Source organism: Adiantum capillus-veneris, chromosome 19 (genome assembly GCF_014529385.1).
Source record: "Adiantum capillus-veneris isolate H3 chromosome 19, ASM1452938v2, whole genome shotgun sequence".
Classification (NCBI taxonomy): Eukaryota; Viridiplantae; Streptophyta; class Polypodiopsida; order Polypodiales; family Pteridaceae; genus Adiantum; species Adiantum capillus-veneris.
The window spans coordinates 97651855-97665615 of record NC_140949.1 but is presented as its reverse complement, the minus strand read 5'-3'; the positions used below and the strand labels follow the sequence as shown (position 1 = coordinate 97665615).

Here is a 13761-nt window from a genome sequence, read left to right as displayed (position 1 = left end):
CTTTATCATGAACTGAATAATTCTTTTCCGCACTATTGAGCTTCCGGCTAAGAAGGAAAGCTACTGGGCGACCATGCTACTGGAGCACAGCGCCTATGGCGACATTGCTCGCATTCGTCCATACCTCGAAGGGGTCATCCCAAGAGGCAAGGATAAGACACGGTGGTTCTGTCACCGCAACCTTGAGAGCTACGAAAGCCTCAATGGCTGCATCGGGCAAGTCTATGCGCTGACGGCGAGTCTTCACCCCTTTCAAAACATCAGTCATAGGTGCAGCAATGCGTGCAAAATTCTCTATGTGCAAACTATATGCTTGACATAAACCAAGAAAAGTACGCACATCATATGCAGTTTTGGGCAAATCCCAATTACGAACCTATTCCACCTTCGCGGGGTTTAGCTTGACGCCTTCTGCAGAAATGATATAACCCAAATAAGTGACTTCAGTAAGAAAAAATTCAGACTTCTTAGCTGCAATGTACAACTGACACTCATCCAAACGAGTTAATACCCTTTCAACATCTCTTTCATGTTGTTCCCACGATGCAGAAAAAATGAGAATATCATCTAAAAAGATGAACACACACACGTACCATGTCGCCGAAACAACCTACCATGAGACGATTGAACGTACCCACAGCTCCTGTCAATCCAAAAGGCATAACAATATACTCCCATTGCCCTCGCTCAATGCAAAAGGCGGTCTTGAAAATGTCACCTTTGAATACCCGTACCTGATGGTATCCACTTTTGAGATCGACCTTGTTGAAAACCTTTGCCCCATTGAGCCTATCAAGGATATACTCAATGCGAGGCATCGGAAACTTGTTCTTGACGGTCATCCTGTTTAATGCCCTGTAATCAACACACAAACGAAACGAACCATCCTTCTTGCGAACGAACAAAATAGGGGCAACAAAAGGACTTACAATAGGACGTATGAATCCTCTAGCCACCAACTCCGTGAGTTGTCGCTCTAACTCTTCCTCCTGTGACTTGTTCAAACGGTAGGGAGCCTTACTGACAGGCTGCGCTCCCTCCATAAGCTCGATGGGATGGTCTTCCGGCCACTCCGATGGGAGACGAGGTGGAAGATCATCCTACAAAAAGAGATGTTTAAATTTCGTAAACATCTCAGAATACTTACCAAGAGCCTGAATGCTCTGGGAAACTGGGCCAGCATAGATGAATGCCGCTTGTGCTCCTCGTCGTAATTCACGCTTTACCTACACATGCGAGATGAGAGGCAAAGAATGCAAGCCCTCCTCAGCACGAATGATGAGGGGGGAATCTGTTTTGGCATGCAAAGTGAGAGTTAGAGCCTCCCAATCAACGAGAGGGTTCAGTTCACGAAACCACTTCATGCTTAAAATCATATCACATCCTGAGAAAGGAGATACAAGAAATTTCCTACGAAAAGAAGCTTGCTAAACAATAAACAACACATCAAGGCACTCCTTCGTGATGAGAGAGTCCATACCAGGAGCGAAGCCAGAAACCTTGATAGGAGATTTCTGACTAACCTCTAGGCGGGCTCTCTCAACAAGAGGGGGACTAATCACATCATGCATACTGCCTAGATCAAACAATATCATAAAACGCTGTCCTTTTACATGACCATAACACTTCATGAGAGATTCATCAATGTGTGTGTCAGAGTCATGAGAAGATGCAGGTTGTGTTGTGACAGAGTTTGTGGTAGTTGTGGGTGCCTTTGGTTCTTTAGGTGGGACTATCTTAGGACAGTTTTTCTTAATGTGACCCTTAATGTGACATTGAAAACATCTACCTTCTTTAGCATAAATCACTTGTTCTTCAGCCGTGATGTATCCTCCTATAATTCCTTGAGAATCTTTTTCATCAGGGGTTAGCTTAGGTTTTGCAGGTGCTTTAGCTTTACCCTTAGATTCATTGTTAGAGTTCTTTTCCGAGGAATTAGAGGAAGAAAGACTAGAAGAATTACCATTCTTACCGTTCTTACCATTCTGTGTGTTCTGAGAATTCTGTGGGGTTCCTTGAGAAGTCTTGTTTTCCTTAGGCTTTCCTTTGTTGTGTTTCATCTCGTGGGCGAGAGCAATGGCTACCACTTTGTTGAGATCGGGTGGATCGAGTATCTCGACATCATACTTGATATACTCGTCCAATCCGTAAAGAAATGCCTCCTTGCGCTTCTTATCCGATTTGCGTAATTGAGTGCCGAGCTGCAAAACCCGATTAGAGAAAGACATAACCGGCGTACCGTTTTGCTTGAGAGCTCGCCAATCGTCCTTCAGTCGTGCAAGATACTGAGGTGACATAAACCGCGCCTTGAGCTTGTCTTGGAAATCAGCCCAACTCAAAGAGAGGGGCGTGAGATCGTCGGCTGCCTCTAGGTGCGCGGCTAGCTGTGCCTCTTGCCAAGCCTGATACCAATTTATGGCATCACCGGCAAGGTACATAGCTGCCGTCAAAACTTTGCTATTGCCTATTTTCTTAGTTGTTGCAAAATAAGCATTAAATTGATGCAACCAAGAATGAATAACAGTAGCATCCATCTTACCGTCCTACTTATTGAAAGTCAACTTCTCTAACTGGACTGTCTGAATCCACATCGTGGCTTGCGCCACTTGACGAACTCCCACGATCTTTGGGTGATTCGGTCTTCGAGGCTAGGACTTGGGAAATAAATTCTTGATGACGAATCTCCCTTTGAGCTTCTCGCTCGGCATCCCTTTCTGCTTCGTTCTTTTCGTTCAGCGCGCTCGCGTTCGAGAGCAAGTCGCTATTCTTCTTGTTTTGCGGCAAGAGCAATGCACTCACGTTCCTGAGCAAGGCGCTCACGTTCCTGAGCAAGTCGATTTTCTTCTTGTTTTGCAGCAAGTTTGTCGTTTCTTTCATCGCGCTCGCGGTCCTTGGCTTCTTGTGCACGGTCCTTTGCTGCTTGTTCTTCTGCTTTGCTTGCGAGTTGTGCCAAGGCAACTCGATTCGTTTCTTGTTATTGTGCCATCATGTCCAACATCGACTTGACTATCATCTCCATAGGAGTGAGGACAACTCGTGGCGTAGATGGCGAAGGGGGAGGGCTGGAAAAATCTCCTGGGGGGGGAATCCTTCGTCGCCTCTCTCATGCTCATTACCTGAATGCGAAGTATCCATGACGCTTCGGGTGACGACCATGCACTAGGATCTTTGGTTCTTAAGTTCACGAGAAACTTGGGTCTTGAGGTCTTGAGGTTCTTGAGTGCTTGGGTTCTTGAGGGTCTTGAGGTTCTTGAGGGTTTCTTTCGCTTGCAAATCGCGTTGGAGAAGGATCTTCTCTTCACCCAAGTTCTACCCTTTTCTGCGGGCGCACCCCTTGGCGGCCTTGCGCTCACACCAAGGTTGCTTTTTCCCACCTCACGTCGATTGGCCGGCCGCTAAGTGCATGGTCTGCTCTCAATGAGTGAAAAGAGACACAATGGGGGGTTGGACAAGCCCTTCTTTCTTGGAATTCCTGTCACTCTTCAACAAAACACAATTAGGAATCGCCACGCCCAAGTAAACTTGGGTTCATGCGACCGCAACAAGCAAAAAAAAATTCTTGTGGTTCTTGTGGTTCTTTCCTTGAGTAATGCAGAACACTTCCAAAGCTCTGATACCAATGTAAGGTGCAGCGGAACGAATGTTGTAATTTCTCAAGATTAGTGATCTTTATTGCTCAAGGTTCCTTTTAGTTCTTAGGGAAAGAGAGAGCTTTCCGTCTTGTGGAGAGTGCTATGATCACGAACAAAGTGAGTGGATTGTGCGTGCAAGTCAATGAGACTGAGAGGAGGAGAGAGAAGAGATACGACACCGAGAGGTTGTAAAACCCTCCTCCGAAGGCCCCACTCTCGTCGGCGAGAGTGTTCTACTTGATTGCACAAATGCGTACAGTGCAAATGCAATGGACTGATGCAACGGGAACTATGTCGGTGAAGACCATGAAGATTTTAGGGCTGAAATAGATGCTTCTTTATCTGCTGTCCGCAAAGGGGCAAAAGCTGAAAACCTGTGCCACTTTTGGGGCTGAATTGGCTGGTTTTTCTCTGCTGTATATGGCTGAAATTGACTGCTTTGTCGGCTGAAATTCTGAGAGAAAAACGCTGTGGAAACCCTACTCCTTCAGGCTGCGTTTTTGGTGTTGACAACTTGGCTGAAAACGCTGCCACAGCACGAGGTACCAGGCTGAAAAACGCTGTCCCAATGATGGTCCAAAAACGCTGCAAGGGCTGATCCTTAACGATCCCAAAAACGCTGGCTGCTGTAAGCTTGAAGGGGGAAAACGCTGCTCCTGATGACTGCTGGCTGGCGTTAGTAGTTCTTGGGGGGCTGCTGCCAGGGGATGATGGAAATGCCAGGCTTGAGGGTTGAGGGATGGCGATGCTGATCCTGGAAACGCCAAGGGAAGGGAGGGCCTCACCAAGGGATTGGAGAGGGTCTTGCTGAGAGAGGGTGGGACACCTATTGCTTGGGGAAGCCTGCTGTGTCTATGCTCATCTGCCAATTTGTGCTAACTTGGGTTTGCTTATATATTAACTTACCCAATTTGCCCTACTGAGTACCCAACAACAGTCACTTAATAAATAAGTGAAAAATGTCAAAAATAGGGAAAAATGGGATAAAGTCATCTGAAAAATCCCCAAACTGTCTCTCATGGAATCTGATGAAAATGCTTATGCTTATGCAAGGTGCAACCAGAGGATATGCATCTACACTGAGTGACTGGGCATGCACGGTCTACGAATAGACTCACAAAAGTGCCAGATCACTCCTAATCTAACTTGACTGGACTTGACGGAACCCTGTTATGGTGTAGCTTGTCCACGGACACATAGGGTTGGGATGTGTCACGTGACATCCATTTTGCTTAAGACCACGCCAATCTTCTATTAACCGATCAAGGTCTTGTGGCGGTATGAAGTGAGCCTTGAGCTTTGTCTTGGAAGTCGGCCCAACTGAGAGACAGGCACGCCATCCGCAGAATTCTCAAGGTGCTCCACCAACTGTGACTCCTGCCAAGCTTGATACCAATTAATGGCATCACCCGCTAGATACATCGCAGCAGTCAAAACTTTATTGTTGCTTGTTTTCTTGTTAATCGCAAAGTAAGCATTAAATTAATGCAACCAAGAATGAATCACAGAAGCGTTTACCTTACCATCATACTTACTGAATGTCAACTTCTCAATGACTGGATTGTTGGAGTCGTCGCCTCTACCTGTGCTACGAGATGATTCACCGACCTCCTTGAGTGGCTCGGTCTACGGGGTAAGTACTTATAGGATCAACTCCTGTAGGCGCTCGTCCCGCTTTTCTTCGGCCGCTATGCGTTGGGCCTCGCGTGCTTGCTCACACTCGAGCTCCATAGCTGCCCTTCTTTCTTCGGCCCCTAAACGTTGAGCTTCGCGTGCTTGCTCACGCTCAAGCTCCAGAGCTGCCCTTCTTTCTTCATGGTCTCGATCCATGGTGGCCCATTGCGTCTCTTGTTGTAGCATCATCTCCATCATCGACTCGATCAAAGCCTCCATAGGATTTGGTGCAATCCATGGCGTAGATGGGGATGGGGGAGGATCAGGGAACAATCGTCCTAGTGTAGAAACTTCGTCAACTCCAACTCCACTCCCATCACCTTCACGCAAAGTATCCATTCCGCTTCGGGTGATGACCATGCATTGAGTACTTGGGTACTTGGGGTTCTTGGATTCTTGAGATTCTTGAGGTTCTTGAGTTCTTGAGCTTCTTATTGAAGTTCTTGAGTTCTTGAGTTCTTGGGTACTTGGGGTTCTTGGATTCGTGGGTACTTGGGATTCTTGGGTTCTTGAGCTTCTTGAGATTCTTGAGTTCTTTGAGGTTCTTGAGGTCTTGAGGTTCTTCGCTTGTAATCTACGTTAAGAAGGCTTTTTTCTTACCCAAGCTTAACTCCTTCCTGCGGGTGCACCCTTGGCGGCCTTGCGCTCACACCAAGGTTGCTTTTTCGCACCTCACGTCAATTGGCCTACTGCTAAGTGCAAGGTCCGCTCTCAATGAGTGGAAAAGAGAAAGCCCTTCTTTTCTGGGTTACCTGCCACTCTTTAAAAACACAAATTAGGGATCGACACGCCCAAGTGGTCTTGGGTTACGTGCGATCACAAAAAGCGAAAAGAAAATTATGTGGTTCTTTGTGCTTCTTTCCTTGAGTGATGATACCAAACACTACCAAAGAGCTCTGATACCAATGTAATGTGCAGCGGAAGTGAATGATGGTGTAAGTTCACAATGAGTGATCAACGAGTGCTCAAGGTTCCTTTTACTTAGCGGAAGAGAGAGCCTTTCTTACTAAGAGAGAGAATGTGCAATGACCAAAACAAAGAGAGTGGAAAACTGAACAGTGCTGAGAGTGCAGAGAGAGAGAGAGAAAAAAGAGACCACCAAATGGGGTCCCGAACCCCCATCCACGGGCCCCCCTCTCTATTGCTAGAGAGGTATTTGCTTTAGATTGCACAAAGTTTAGTACAATGGTTCTAAATGTTGTGGTACTTTACGACGACGATGTCGACGCCGATGATGATGATGACGACAATAGTGTCGGCAACGAGGTCGAGGCTAAGGGCTGATTCTGCTGAAAACTAACAACGTTAGGGATGTTGATGGGATCTGGATCATGCGACAAAGCTAATGGGCTGATCTGTCTCATCACTAGTAACGCCGATGATGGCTGAAAACTGAAAACGCTGATCTCGTTGTGATGCGAAGACTGACTGCGGCAAGACAAGGTGAATCTGATGAGGTCCTAGGGCGATACGCCTATGGTAAACAAAGCGCTGCTGGCTGAAAACACTGCTGTCCAAAATGTTGGATTGGCTGAGAAAAAACGCCAGGGAATCTAGGTACTGCGGTGCACTGCTGGGCTCTGGGCTCCTGAGTCTTCTCTTTGTGTCTTCTACTTCTATTGGCACCCCTTGGGCCACCTATATAGGTGCAAAAAGCTGGGTCGAGCAAACCTACTCCAGACCCCACAATTCTGTTGGTTAAAAAGTCATTTATATTAAATAAATGACTTATAAGAGGTGGTTCATATGCAATATGCCAAAACGGGTTCATGCGGTAAAAAGTGTCATGCTGGGTACTGGGCACGGATGCTAATGATATGGGTTGTGCGATTAGAGGGTATGCAGCTACTCTTAGGTGCCTGGACATGCACGGCCTGCGTACAGGCTCACAAAGGTGCCAGAACACTTCCTAGGCTACCTAAACCCTACAGGTAGGTACAGCTTGTCCACATGCAGATAGGGTTAGATGTGCACGTGACGATGGTTCTTCTAGGACTAGGACAATTTCTTCTGAATTATCGATTGCCAGCATTTCCCTTTAGTCTCTTCATTTGCCCCTTTTGCCCTTATACATGTGTGACACATGGACTAAGGTAAAAGGTGTTGCCAGAATCCTTCTTTTGTTGGGCACAGAGGCATCGAGAGTCGAGACGACGTGGACGAGTTTGTGTGCACTTGTTTGGTATGTCAGAAGGTAAAGTTTGGTAGGCACAAATCAATAGTGCTCCTATAATCTTTACCTATTCCAGATGAACATTGGAAAGTATAGCAATGAATTTTATCTTTGATCTTCCGAATACTCTGAGTGAGCATGATAATATTTGGACCATAATCAACATATGCAATAAGCAGGCTCACTTCGTACCAGTAAAGAAGATGATGAAAGCTGACCACTTGGCTAAACTATTTTTCTCCAAGATTTTCACATTACATGCCATGCCTAAATCTATTGTGTAAGATAAAGACCCCAGATTCACGAGCTTGTTTTAAAGAGGAGTATGGCAGAATAAAGGCACTCAGCTTAAATTCTCTTCCTCATTTCACACACAAATAGATGGGCATTTGAAAATAGCCAACTTAGTGGTTTTGGATTTGTTCAAAATCTTACATTTCTTACAACGAGACTCGGTGGGAGAAGTATTCGCCATTGGTTGAGTTTGCTTACAACACTGTTCACACGTCTACAGAGAAGGTGCCATTTGCAATCGTTGAGGGTATCAGAAAGGTTCCACCAATTAAATGCACCAAGGACAAGATTTTTGAAGCAAATGTGTCACGTGACACATCCAACCCTATGTGTCCGTGGACAAGCTACAGCATGATCAGGGTTCACTTCAGTCAAGTCAGTCTAGATTAGAAGTGATCTGGCACTATTGTGAGTCTATTCGTAGACCGTGCATGCCCAGTCACTTAGTGTAGATGCATATCCTCTGGTTGCACACAGCATGATCATCAGTATTCCCACCAGAATCCATCAAATTCCATCAGGGGAATTTTCCAGTGCATTTAGCCTATTTTCCCTATTTTTGGCATTTTTCACTTATTAATTTAAGTAACTTTCCAACAAAAGGATGTAGGGTTGCTAAGTTTGTATATAAGCAAACTAGAGCTAGCACTAAATGGCAGAAGAGGCAACAGGAGCCAAGCTCAGCAGGCAACTTCTCAGCAAGACCAAGCCTTGGTGGACCTTCCCTCCACACAGGAGATTCCCCCATCCTCAGCATTGGCGTTTTGCACCAGCATATCATCGCCATCACCAGCATACCTAGCGTTTGCATCATCAAGGAATCGCCAGCAGATGCTCTCAGCCTAGCGTTAATGAAACCCAGCAGCTAGCATTTTTGGAACATCTTCCTAACGTTTTTGGAACACAGAAGCCCAACGTTTTTGGTTCCATTTCAGCCTTGCAGATCCAGCCTAAGCAGCAATTTGCAGCAGTAGAAGAACCGCAAGAATCAGCCCTAAAGTGTAGCAAATTCAGCCCCAGAAGGACCTCGGTTTTCAGCCTTGCAGATCATCAGTTTTCAGCCCTAAACCTGCAGATTTTCAGCGTCAAAGACCTACGAAAAACAGCCCCCAAATCAGCGTTTTTGACTCAGTCGCAGATTTCAGCCCATAGCATTTTTGGACAGCAGTAGAAAGATTGCAAATTTCAGCCCTTAGGTCGACTTCGTCATCGCCGTCGTCATCGTCGACATAGCCTAGACTTGCATCAATCTCATGCATACCATTTGTACCAGATTGTGCAATCATAAGTAGACCACTCTCGTCGGCGAGAGTGGGGCCTTGGGAGGAGGATTTTACAACGTCTCTGGTGTCGTATCTCTCTTCTCTCTCTATCTCTCAGTCTCATTCACTTGCACGCACAGTGTCCATTCATTTTGTTTGAGATCATAGCATTCTCTCATCAAGAACGGAAGGCTCTACCTTCCTTAAGAACAAAAGAAACCTTGAGCATAGTTCGGAGAACTCATCTTGAGCAAAGCGCAAACAATCACTCCGCTGCACCTAACAAAATGAGTACACACACGATTTGGAGACTGCTTTTGCCAAGGTGAAGGAGGCTTTGCAAAAGTCTCAAGAATGGCATAGGAAGGTAGCAGACAAGCATCAACATAATTTGCAATTGAAGGAGAATGATTGGGTGTTACTTCGGTTTGAGAAAACACACCAAGAGAGAGGAAGGGTAAGGAGAGGCTTTTCCCAAAGCTTAGTATGTGATACTATGGGCCCTTCCAAATTGAAAATTCAAGAAAAGATCAACAATGTATCCTGTTGACTGAAGTTGCCAAATGCTTGGAAGATTCACAATGCTTTTTGTGTGAGTCTCTTGAGGCCTCTCAAGGGTGAGGTACCAAAGGTCAAGGAGCTAGAGCACCACCAAAAGTGGAAGAGATGAAAGAGATTCTTATTCCAGAACAGGTCCTAGCGCACAAGGAAAGCAAAGTGAAGGCTAAGCTCATCGCCGATATTTGGTCAAGTTCAAGAACTATCCGCCTCTTGATACAAAGTAAATGGAGGACTTAGCACATTCTCCTTAGTTATTAGAGTTGTACCTTGAGGCTTTTGGTTTAGCTTCGACTATTCCAGAAGTGCACATTGAATCAACGAGTTGAATCTCGTGTGGTGCGTGTTGCACAAGAGGGGAGTCACTCCTTTGTCACAGATTACCTAGACGAAATGAAGTCACTAATTTCTCTCTAAGACTTTAGGTGTACTAACAAGCTGACAATATTCTGCGGAATGACTTTATGAAAAACGTACACTGAAATGGGAAGAACTTGTTATAGATGCTCTCTCGTGTGTGTGTGTGTGTGTGTGTGTGTGTGTGTGTGTGTGTGTTTGAGTACATGTCGAAAAGATGAAATGACTACAACATTTTATATATCCACCTAACAAATGATGTGAATATGATAGTAACAAGATTTAGCAAATAAAGACACCTATGAAAAGATTAGGGCAATCTGGATGTAATCGCTAAATAAGTTACAATTATCATGATTTGTATCTGAGATATCAACAGGGAAATGATGTGAATGTAATGATGACTGGTGTCTTTGTGCAAGTGCTATATGTGTGCAGTCTAGTACATGTGTACATAGAGTCAGTATCAACTGAGCTGGTTTTTGTCCTTGGTCTATTTTGCGGGCATAATTGAAGGCGATTACTCTTCTTTCAAGAGGGGGGTATTGTTAAGAGTTTTGGCATCTCTCTAGATTCGTCCAGTCATTCCCACTTTCTTTCGAGGACAGGTGTTTGGGAGTGAGGTCTGTTTTGTGGTTGTGTCCCGCCAGTATGAGGTAGTTTTCTCATATCGGGATATTCTAGCCATGTCTAGCCTAGGATTTTGGCTATGTTCCATAGCCACGTATAGGGTTCCGATTGCCTTGTGGTACATTTCCAACTTGGACTCCGATGCCTTTCAAGGGCCAGTAGCGGCTAGCCTCCTCTGGGCTATTTTTTCCATTTATTCGGCTTTTTGCCAAGTTGTGGGACTGGCAGTCTGGTCAGTAGCTTGAGACAGGAGCATATATATGTTTTACGTGAGTTTTTTGACCAGCTTTTGGTCCCGTGTTTTTAGCAATGCCACTGTTTTTGGGGGCATCCATTTTAGAGGCCCCTTGTAACCTATATAAGTGTGCCTAAGAGGTGGCTCTCACAAATCAGCTTGGAAGCAGATTGCAGACCTCACCGCCCGGTAGTTGTACTCCGCGATTATCAATAAAGAAAGAAGTACCAAAAGGGGCGTCAGACTTTGGGACGAGTCCATCTACAAGCGAAACTCCACCGCTTCATGACAACTCCTGTCTCTCTATTCAGATCAGTTTGTTGCAGTTTCTACTCGTGTGTTACTATTGATTTCTTGCTTGGGTGTTCAAGCCTGTTATAACACCATAATTCGTAACACACTCTTGCCATAATAGTTTACTGAGAAAAACTGACATGAGTAGATAAATTCGAGGGGAAGGGATTCCACACTTCACAGTCCAATTTCACCTCATGAGAGAGGGACAATGGAGAATTGCCATAGGCAAGGAGGAGAGGCCAGAGGGAAATGGGGCAAAGGCTCTAGCCTGAGATGAGAAGGATAGCAAAGCATATAAAACTATAGCCCTTGCACTTCATGATGACCACATCCATTATGTTATATAATTGTAGAAATTTTCCAGTAAGCTTTGACACCATTGAAAAGAGATATTGCTCCAGAGAAAAATTCTAAAAAATGGCACTCCGTATTGTGTTCTACAAACGCAATCAAGGAGAGAAGGAGATCACTGTTTACATCAACAACATGAAGAGTCTCATGAGTCAACTAGCTGCTATTGACGTGCTAGTTGACAAGAACAATGCTATATCTGTCCATATCACTACACTCACCAATCTAAACACCTTTCAAACAATCAAGGAAGAAGATAGAAAGTAAAAGGCTCACATTGACAACAATGGAGACGAAGCCTGCTACACCAAGTACAAGAAGCCACAAGTTAAGCGCACCTACCAAGAAAGGTACATTCAAAAAATGCAGATACTGCAAGAATATCAACCATCCTGAGAAGGATTGCTACTTCAAGCCAAACAACCATGCCAATATGATTGAAGAAGAAGAAGAGCCAAGACCTTCACAAAAAAACAATTTCATGGGCTTTCTAAAGCCTTCTATTAACCCCACAAAAACTATGCAAGCATGGCACTAACCGATCCAAAATATGCTCCTTTGGTGACGGATCACCTATGTTTCTATCCCCTAATCTACTACAGACCATTGAACATGAAGGCCGCTTCATGTGGGTGAGAGGTGGAACTTCAGTTACGCCATGTAGGCTAGAGGTGTAGTTGATCAGGTGCCCAATACAAGAATAAAAAATCTCTCAAGTGCCTCCATGCAAAAAAAATTATGCATTCATGTGAGGGAGGAACAAAAAGGAACCATTTACTCTGCCGGAATTTTTCAAAGAAAATAGCGCATTTACTCTTCCATAAGCTGTGGTTCTCAAACCTTGTCTTGGAGTTGAATAACTTTTACCTCTACCCCTCTCTCTCTCTCTCTCTCTCTCTCTCTCTCTCAAATAAATACCTGGGCCGCAGCTGAAGCTGAAGCTGAAAAGGCGCGACGCCCCACAGTTGCACATCGGACTTTCAAGAATTTGTTAGTGATTTGGAGGCAGAATGGCGATGGTGCGTTTGCTCTAGGACTTGCCAGTGACGCCATACTGCTCTCATTATCTTGATTATCTAAGAGCGATTTTCATTGGACAGAGAAGTTGGAAAAGGGATGGTCGGAAATAGAGTGAGAAAAGCTATGGAAGCTATTATTTCCGAAAAAAAAGTGGGTGGGTAAGGACCGGAAAAGAAGCTTAGGTAGCCAAAACGACTTTTTTATAAATCATTAATTAATTAGTTTTTTTTTTTGGGGGGGGGGGGGGAGGAAAAGGGAAGGGTGGGGGGAAAAAAGCAAAAGGAGAAAGGGGGGGTAGGGGTAGGCTAGGGTAAGGGGGGGTTTATTTGTTTTTTTTAGTGCTTAAGGGAGCCCTAAGGACAGCCAAGGCGAATAGTCTAGTGGTTAAGCTTGTCTTTTTAGTGTCTACGTGCTGAGGTCAAATCCTAGGGATTAGGGGTGCTTTTGAAGCTAACTCGAGATGCTGAAGCATCTTGGGAAGATACAATGTATTGAAAAGTGAAAGTTGGGGCCAGTAGTGGCCTGAAATAGCTTAGTGAAACATATAGCGTTTGTAGTTGATTCCGCAGACATTGTGTGTGTGTGTGTGTGTGTGTGTGAGAGAGAGAGAGAGAGAGAGAGACGTACGGGGTGTCTCCCATATCGTGCTAGAGTAGTCCTTATCCTTCAATGGAGCCTTCGTCGATGTCACGGTCACCCTCGTAAACGTGGGCGTCTAGGCGTTTATAGTCGATTGCGCAGAGATTGTGTGTGTGTGTGTGTGTGTGTGTGTGTTTGTGAGAGAGAGAGAGAGAGACGTACGGGGTGTCTCCCATATCGTGCTAGATAGTCCTTATCCTTCAATGGAGCCTTCGTCGATGTCACGGTCACCCTCATAAACGTGGGTGTCTAGTTCTCCCGAGTTCAGTGGCTTTGACTGTGGAGGGCAATGTATGTGCGCATGTGTAGAGAGAGAGAGAGAGAGAGAGAGAGAGAGAGAGATTAGATAGATTGAATTATCGTCCACGGAGGTCAGATATGACTTATGGGACCGAAAACAAAACATTGCAGAGAGTTCCTTTATGAAGGATAGGTTGTTAGATACATCTAGGTTAAGGACTGAGGGTCCAACGAGTGGTGGGGGGGAAAAAAAGAGAAGACGAGATAATGAACAAAACCTAACAAGGGTAGGTGATGAGGGAGCCGGTTTGGGGGTACTAACGGTGATGTCATGTTTATCTCTAGTGTCACTCTTGTTTTTATGTCTCATAAAGAGGACACTTGTAACAATTACTAGTC

At 45.1% G+C, this 13761-nt stretch overlaps 1 protein-coding gene across 1 annotated transcript in view; it reads right to left on the bottom strand.

Annotated features, from left to right (window-relative positions):
- Nucleotides 1-12592, bottom strand: part of LOC147434520 (chaperone protein dnaJ-like protein) — a 76206-nt gene extending 63614 nt beyond the window's left edge. Inside the window, exon 1 of the mRNA XM_086490973.1 lies at nt 12382-12592. Within this exon, the coding sequence (XP_086347099.1) occupies nt 12382-12516 (135 nt within the window). The 5' untranslated portion in view covers nt 12517-12592. The remainder of the gene's footprint in view (nt 1-12381) is intronic.
- Nucleotides 12593-13761: the final 1169 nt, after the last annotated feature.